The sequence below is a fragment of the Scleropages formosus genome, chromosome 25 (genome assembly GCF_900964775.1).
Source record: "Scleropages formosus chromosome 25, fSclFor1.1, whole genome shotgun sequence".
Lineage (NCBI taxonomy): Eukaryota > Metazoa > Chordata > Actinopteri > Osteoglossiformes > Osteoglossidae > Scleropages > Scleropages formosus.
The window spans coordinates 9486962-9495230 of NC_041830.1; the positions used below are offsets into that span (position 1 = coordinate 9486962).

At 43.9% G+C, this 8269-nt stretch overlaps 1 protein-coding gene across 1 annotated transcript; it reads left to right on the forward strand.

Annotated features, from left to right (window-relative positions):
• Positions 1-90: 90 nt before the first annotated feature.
• LOC108921493 (E3 ubiquitin-protein ligase TRIM39) lies at positions 91-7474 on the forward strand. The gene is made up of 10 exons (XM_029248974.1): positions 91-121; positions 905-1050; positions 1560-1640; positions 2625-2750; positions 3100-3228; positions 3347-3475; positions 5510-5561; positions 5743-5769; positions 5877-5903; positions 6942-7474. Exons 1-10 carry the CDS (start codon positions 91-93, stop codon positions 7472-7474), a joined length of 1281 nt encoding a protein of 426 aa, XP_029104807.1.
• Positions 7475-8269: the final 795 nt, after the last annotated feature.

An 8269-nucleotide genomic window follows, 5' to 3' on the forward strand; every position in this document is an offset into this window, starting at 1 on the left:
GATTTTGCCTGTGTAATGCTACGGACATAAGTATATTTTGTGTGTTCTTCACAGATATTTAAAGAACCACGGGAAACTTAGCAGCTAAAAATGAAGAGTATTTTGAAAGAGAAGAACATCAGTGAGTTAAATCTAAGTTACAATAATGGCAGTTATTAAAGGGGTTTTCGTGCGTAATGAATGTTACGTCTTTAAATCCAGGTTTAAGACCCACCTGTTCAACATCACTTTACAAACAGTTTTGTGTTCCATAATTATATATCATAATTCTGTGCTTTATCACACCAGGTTTTAAACTGATAGGTATGGTTTTCCTTTGACTTTATACTATGGCAGAAACTCACATTTTACATTGCTATCACTAGTACACACATACATTTTCTGAACCGCTTGTCCCATACGGGGTTGCGGGGAACCGGAGCCTACCCGGTAACACAGGGCGTAAGGCCGGAGGGGGAGGGGACACACCCAGGACGGGACGCTAGTCCGTCGCAAGGCACCCCAAGCGGGACTCGAACCCCAGACCCACTGGAGAGCAGGACCTGGGCCAACCCACTGCACCACCGCGCCCCCTGCTATCACTAGTATTTTGAATAAAATTTTATTTTTAAAATCTTATTCTATCTTTTTTGACATTTCAGGTAATTGTGATTTGATAGCTTATGTGAATTCTAGGGTGCAAATTGCATGTTGTTTAAAATCCAAATTCTTGTCATATCTTTCTTATGCAACGAAAGCCTGTAATGCCAGGAATAAAATTATATGAAATGCCTTCTCAAGTTTCAACAAATTACTGTACAGGATAATAATTGTAACAGACTTCAGTGCATCTTGACATGCACTGCAACCCATTCCAGACCAGTGTAGCATTCAGTTGTGTCAAGATTTCTGTGTTTTTCTATAGAGTTTGACACCCCCAAGGTGAATTTTGAGGCTGCCTCCCAGAGCGCCTCTATTGGAGCCGTGCGCTGGACCCTTCCGGATCAGGACATCCAGGCCCACAGTTCTGCGCCTGCCCCCGCGAAGAGCAGCTCTGCTACCAAGTCACAGGTGAGCATGGGAAATAGAGGTGGGGCATGAAAGAAAATGGAGAGGCATGGGAACAATGGGATGGGCATGACAGAAAAGGGCGGTGATTTGGTATTTGGACCTGGGGCTTCAGGAGAGGACTGAAGTGATGTGGTAATGGGAAAAGATCCCAAGTGTAATGTGCGTAAAGAAATGTCTAATTCATTTCATTTCATTTATTCATTTAGCAGACGTTTTTCTCCAAAGTGACATACGTCTCAGAGAAAATACAATTTGTGCATCACATTAGGAGAAAGAGAGACATAGTTGCACACGTCATTCTTAAGTAAACCTAGTTTATTTTCCACTTGATGCACCGACGTTCATCACACGAGTAGGTGCATAAAACTAAATTTAAATTAATTAAAAACAAGTACATTTTCTCTGAGTGCAAAAAAAAAGATTACAAAATGACACTTGGTTGCGCACAGCACGAAATTATAGCAAAATATCTATTTGAAGGTCTCCATCACTGATTTTGGCATCCACAGGGACTGAGGGATCTACGGAGCCTGCAAGAGTGTGTAAAGTTCATTACCCAATGGAAGGAGCAAGTGGACCAGGTGTGCAAGGTAGATGTTAATCCGGTCAAAAGCTGAACAAAACGCTTTGAAAGTGGGGAAGCAGAGTTACTGTGCCCCTGGGGGTGTCGCAGCTCAGAATGCGCTCTGTATGCCTGGTACCATATCGAAGCCTGGTATACAATACAACACGGTATTGCGATACAGTTCTGCTGCTTCTGCCTTCCACTGAGTACTTTGCATTTTGATGTTTTCCTGTATTCCACCGGTTGCCCTCATCATCCTGATGGTCAACACAACATTTTAGTTTTTGTTCCAGCCTTGAGCACCAAGATGTAGTTTTTTTACAGCTGTGATACGATATAGGTACACTATATACATATATATATATATATAGATATATATAATATACCCAGCGATATAGAGGGGTAAATAATAGTTTTGTAAGAACGTGTCAGATAAATGGATCAACAATAATAAGTAATAAATGAATAACAATTTACCAGCTGATTGTCTGCTTTTACGCATAATTCAGGCAAGCTAAAAAGAAGCACACAGAAGCACAAAATAAAAAACTAAGCAGATTTGTTCGATATTAAAAGTATCAGCAAGAACAAACACACAGGTTTTCATTATGGTTGTAAACCTAATCCAGAAGAAAATAACTCAACAAAAAGCTTTGTAGCCTCCACTTGTCCTTCAAATGGGCTGTAGAAAAAGCATATTTTAACAATGCTTTGACAGACGAAGTTCAGATTCAAAGGGTTTTTGTGGGATTTGCGTGCCTAATACTGCAATTATTTCCTGGCAGGCGCCCGCCGTCCTTGTAACTCTCGCAGGCCTGGTGATATGGCTTATCGCAACGTTTACAGCTAGACGGTGCCTTTCTTCATCTCCTGCTGATCTCTGGAACAGAAAGAACTATAGAGCTCAGCATGTAAAAATAAAAGTTCAGATCATGGGCTGGTCACAGAGAATGGGACGTGTCAATCAGAGCACAGTTCTGGATTCATTAGGGCATTTTCTGTGTTGCAGCACGGAAGTGGGGCAACGCAGAGCACCAGCAGGACCGCGCACAAGGACGCCACGACTGATCACAGTTTAGAGGAGTGCAGACGGCTTATTCTGGAGTGGGCAGAGGAGCTGAAGCGTGTGGACATGGTGCGTGGGGCTGGTCAGTAGGCGTGCCCTGTGAGTTACCCACAGGGATGACTTGATTGATGAGTAGCATGGGAACAAAAGAATATCTTTAAATCCAGGCTTAAGACCCACATGTTCATTTATAATCACTTATAGAAACATTTGTGTTTTGTGGGGGGTGAAAGAATATTGCAGGGAAATTAAAATACATGAGTGGAAGAATTCCATCTGCAAAGCATTCTGGGTGCAGCTGGGCAGCGTTAATATAAACAGAAGGACCAGCGATCAATTATAGCACAGAACATCACTGACTCCGCCCATGCCATGGTTCCCAAGCTTGACTCCTGAACATACTCCACCATTCCGTCAGGTGTTCTCTCTGAACCCCTATAATGACGAGGACGGTGAGCAGGATCATCAGGAGAAGGAGGAGGACTCTCAAGGAGTTGTGCAGCAAAGGATCATGGAATGGGCCAAGGAGCTGCAGACAGTGTCAGAGGTCAGGGGTCACGGTGCCTTTTGTGTGGAGCAGTTTTCCATGACAAATACTACATCTGCATGGATTTAGCCATTACTGTGTGCACGCTTCAATCTGAACTGCATCCGCGTCTCTGCAGAGCTACGGTGTCCCGAGGGAGGAGCTGGCGAAGATGCTCCGTCACCTGGAGGTGAGGAAGAGGAAGCTGGTGAACTTATTTCCCTTCCTGGAGTTCATCACCTGGTGTCTCCTCAAGGAGGATAGCAAGGTAAGACCCAGAGGTGTTGAGTAGGGCCCTTAAGCAAGATGCTTACCTTAAACTGTACCAGTAAAATTACCCAGCTGTATAAATGGGTAAATTATTGTAAGTACTTGGACCACAGTCCTGCTCTCCAGTGGGTCTGGGGTTCGAGTCCCCCTTGGGGTGCCTTGCGATGGAATGGCGTCCCGTCCTGGGTGTGTCCCCTCCCCCTCCGGCCTTACGCCCTGTGTCACCGGGTAGGCTCCGGTTCCCCGTGACCCCGTATGGGACAAGCGGTTCTGAAAATGTGTGTGTGTGTGTGTGTATTGTAAGTACCTTAACATTGTAAGTCGCTTTGAAGAGAAGTGTCAGCTAAATGGATAAATGTAAGACCCATGGCTCCCTCGCCTGTCTTGGTCGTATGTTCATTTAACAAATAGTTTAGAAGACACTTTTCTCCAAAGCGATGCACGGTGATTATTTACTAGTATTCCATTTCATCCAAGATGACTTTACAGGTACGTGATAATTCTACAGGGATCTCACACACAAACACTTACATGAACCGGTAACCCCAGCATTCAGAAATCTCCATCATTTGTTTTTTCCACCTCAGTACTTTTTTTGGGAAGATCCGCATTGCTCTGGTTTCCTCCCACAGTCCAAAGACATGTTTCAGGTGACTCTAAGTTGCCCGTAATGGGTGTGTGATTGCCCTGAAACATGCCCTAAGCTTCCAGGATAGACTCTGGATCACCACAATTCAGCAATGGGCAGGGGCACCAAACTGGTTACCCATAATGAGTGAATGAATGTATTAGTATGGCTGATAATCTGACATTCATTTGTTTTTTAAAAGTAAATTAATTCTGAAAAGCCTATCTTGGATTTTTTTCTTTTTTTTTGAAAAATGATCAGTCCATTTTGAAAAGCTTTTTTCTGACTGAGTGACTGACTGGTACCTTTTTTATAATACACTGTGGAAAAGGGACTTTGAAACTGAAGATGAGCCCTAACCGATATGAAATCAGCCTGATCAGAGGGGCAGCTGATAGTCAGCGAACCACGTCACTCAGACGTCCCACATGGATCATGACTGTTTATGGTTGTCTGGTGAATTGTGAACCAAGGGCAAAGGGGTTCTTCTCCATTAAAAGTATTGTTGCAAGCCTTATTCATGTTATATGCTTAGGAAGAAGATGCAGAATCTGAAAAACATGCTTGAAAGCACATTTTTTTCTCAGACATTTATATTGTTCTCAGGGTGTAGATCAGTAAGATTCCCAAGAATTGTGAGCAGTTAGAAAAGATATGCAAATCTGGACCATCATATCTGTCATGGGGAAGTGTGGTGCTCTGCAGCCTGGTGAACCTTGTTTAAAAGTCTTACGTTCATTCCTGACTAAGCCCAGTGTGTCTACCGGGGACATTAGTGACAAACTGTATAATATCATATCCAAGCAGGTATCCACCCATATATGGAGGAGAAACAGGTCTCTAAATATTTAAAGACTGATAAGGACAAGCAGCAGGGGTAATATGCAAAGTCATATAAAGCTGTTCTAAGATAAGGAGAGTCAGATCACACACACATTGACCGAAACCACTTGTCCCAAGTGGGGTCACGGCAAACCGGAGCCTAACCTGGCAACACAGGGCGTAAGGCTGGAGGGGACACACCTCGGACGGGACGCCAGTCCGTCGCAAGGCACCCTAAGCGGGACTCGAACCCCAGACCCACCAGAGAGCAGGACCCGGTCAAACCCGCTGCACCACCGCACATCCTAAAGTCAGATCATCAAAGCGCAATATTACAATATCCACTTTTATTATTCATTGAGAAAATGTGTTCCTCGTAGTGCATCACCTGTGATGTTCACTATTCCATATGGCTGGAAATATACCGAAGCGATTCTCATCATACAACTGTTTTGAGGTTCTGACCTGGACTCTTCCATTCAGAAAGCCACCACTTTCACCGCTGCGCCACCTCAGGTCTCAACATAGTACTACATTCCCTCTGTCTGTCTCCTTTTCTCATCTCATTCTTCTTCCCCCAAGGCCTCCGTTCCCCAGATTTGGCTTCTGGCAAAGCAGCGCACCTGGAAAGCAGGTTGGTCCTGTCTCATTTATGACATTAACTTCATTTTGACCTGCCAGCAAGAATGTCCTTAGCTTTTATGGTATGTGCGGGAAGAATCTCACTTATTACCCCTGTATGCCACAAATATAGTACAACGTGTTTTAGAGCAGGAGACACTTGTGTTACACTCTGTTCATTCATTTTTCAACAGGAACTCCAAAATACATTCCAAATTCAGGTAATTTTTTTTTTTTTTTTGCTGAACACCAATTGTAACTGGAGTTCAATATTACTGTAATTTTCTAAGACCTTTTTTAACAAAATCTATCGTTTCTTTCCATTCAGTGTGGAACTGGATCCGTCGTGCATCAGGTAATTTTCTCATCGCGAAACGGCGGTGTAGAGTTTCTTCTTACAAGTTGCGGACAAATTTTTAAGTTGGCGATGTATTAAATTAAATTGCTTTTCAACCCATTTGACTTACGGAAACTTGCGAAGTCAACAGTCATGAGCTTTTTTTAATATTACCGTAATATTACAGTCCCTCTGTCTGTTAATTTTATACATGTAATTCAATACAATTCAATTTATTTTTATAGCGCACCCTTCTCACCAATGACACGGAGCACTGAACAGTGTTACTGGGAATGATCCAGTGTAACAGGGTATCATAAGTAACAGGTGCAGTTAACTATAGGGTAAGTCAGCTGGCAGATGAGGAAAGGAAAACAAAAAAACTCCCAACTGCAGAGAAAGGGGTAAATAAACCTCTGGGGGTCCGAGTACCAGTGGCTGCCCACCCCTCTTGGGTATTCTAATGTGGTGATGGGGGAAACAAAAAATAACATGTATTTACATTTATAATTATGGATTTCGCAAACATTTTTCTCCAACTTGACGCACAACTTAAGAGTAAACAAAAGTGCATCAACAACAGATGAAAGCCTTCAGACACAGGCACGGGATTATGGAAGCACAGTTTGTTTGAAACCATGTTGCTGGTTCACATCACTCAAGCAGCTGCCTTATGAGTTACATTCAAACAGCAAATACATAGATAATCATAGCAGATGGTGTTGGAATCATTTATGTGGATGTGTGGCGATCAGGAGAGAAACGGGTCTCAAAGACATTATTCTGAGACCCTTCTTGAATGCTGGAAGGGACTCAGCAGCTCCGAGGGCCAGAGGGACACAAGTGTGAACTGACAAGCTTTCAGTTTTGAACCTGTTGTGAGTGGGACCACCAAGCAGCCAGAAGTGGAGGAGCACAGAGCTCTTGCTGGGGTAGAAGTTACTTTCATAGAAATTTTGGATGGTTTCTTGCTCAGTGGTTGATCCTTTTCCTTACCATGATGTAGCACCTGCCACTTTTCCTAAAGGTGTTTCCCTCTCTCCATCTCCTCTGCAGCTGAGGTAACCCTGGACCCCATGACCAACCACCGTTGGCTGTTGTTGTCAGACGACCGCAAGAAAGTGCAGGAGGCCTTGTCGGAGACGGAGGTGCCCTTCAGCAAGCAGCGCTTTGACAGCTGGCCATGTGTCCTGGGCTGGGAGGGTTTCTCCTGTGGCCGCCACTACTGGGAAGTGACTCTGGCCAACAAAGGCTACTGGCGGCTGGGCGTGACAACGGCTTCCTCAAAGCGGCACGGTCGCTTCCCGATGACGCCAGCAGCCGGGTATTGGACTCTATGGCGCAGCACGCGCCAGTTCTACGCCTGCACCCAGCCAGAGACGGTGCTGCCTGTGGGCTTGGTGCCCCACAAGGTGGGCGTCTACCTAGACTACGAAGAAGGACAGATCTCCTTCTACAACGTGGACACTAAGACTCACATATTCACCTTTTCCGATACGTTCCGCGAGAGCCTCTACCCGCTGTTCGCCCCCCTGGATGGGCGCACCCTCATCACTGTGTCCTGCCCAAAGTCTGATCCTCAGTTTTAGCCAAGCTGAGTTCTTCACTTCCTCACCATGTAGCAACTGACCCCTTTCGAAAATGACCAACAAACTGCCCCAATCCCGGTACCTCCTTGGGCTCTTTGGGTCCAGTTTGTTTATGAATCCTATCGTACGTCCTAGTTTCCTCAAGCGATATACTTTATGAGATACCCTTAGGAACACTTCACAGTCGGCTGTTCTCCAGCCCTTAATACCCATCACCGTCCTACCCCAGACGGATCAGGATGTGAAATTTGGTACCAACAGCATGAAGTTTTGTGACTCAGTGAAGGTCTGCTTCCCTTGAACCCCCTCCCCCCAAGACCTAAATGGACCCGTAACTCCAAAGATGTGGAGCTCTTTGTCTCGTATCGAAACCTTTTGTTAACCTTTCACTCTTTACTTTCGATCTTCAGAAGCTGCTTGGATGTTGTTAATCATTATGTGAGCTCCCAGCACAACAGAATGGAACAACAACAAATAAAAACAAGTGTTTGAACTTTGCTACTCAGTAAAGGTAATCAAAGGTCTGTATATATATATATATATATATTATGAACAATATATGTGTGTGTGTGACTTTTTTCTTAGCTTTACTTCCTGGCGTCTTATATTCTGTTTGCCATGGGACAGCTGGATATTGTAAATGATTTAATTCTTCATTTAGTAAATGACATTTTGTATTTTCATTTGGGAAAAAAAAAAAAAAAAAAAACTTTTGTAAGATACTACAGACTTTACTTTTTAAATGAACTTCACACTGTCATGTTTTTTAAACAGCAATGCTGGCCATCCCCTTTT

Excerpts from the sequence above, each read along its gene's own strand:
- LOC108921493 (XM_029248974.1), top strand. The coding sequence starts at position 91 with ATGAAGAGTATTTTGAAAGAGAAGAACATCA. Across the intron at positions 1,051-1,559 it reads GCTCTGCTACCAAGTCACAG|GGACTGAGGGATCTACGGAG; the intron begins GTGAGCATGGGA and ends TGGCATCCACAG. Across the intron at positions 5,562-5,742 it reads GCAGCGCACCTGGAAAGCAG|GAACTCCAAAATACATTCCA; the intron begins GTTGGTCCTGTC and ends ATTTTTCAACAG.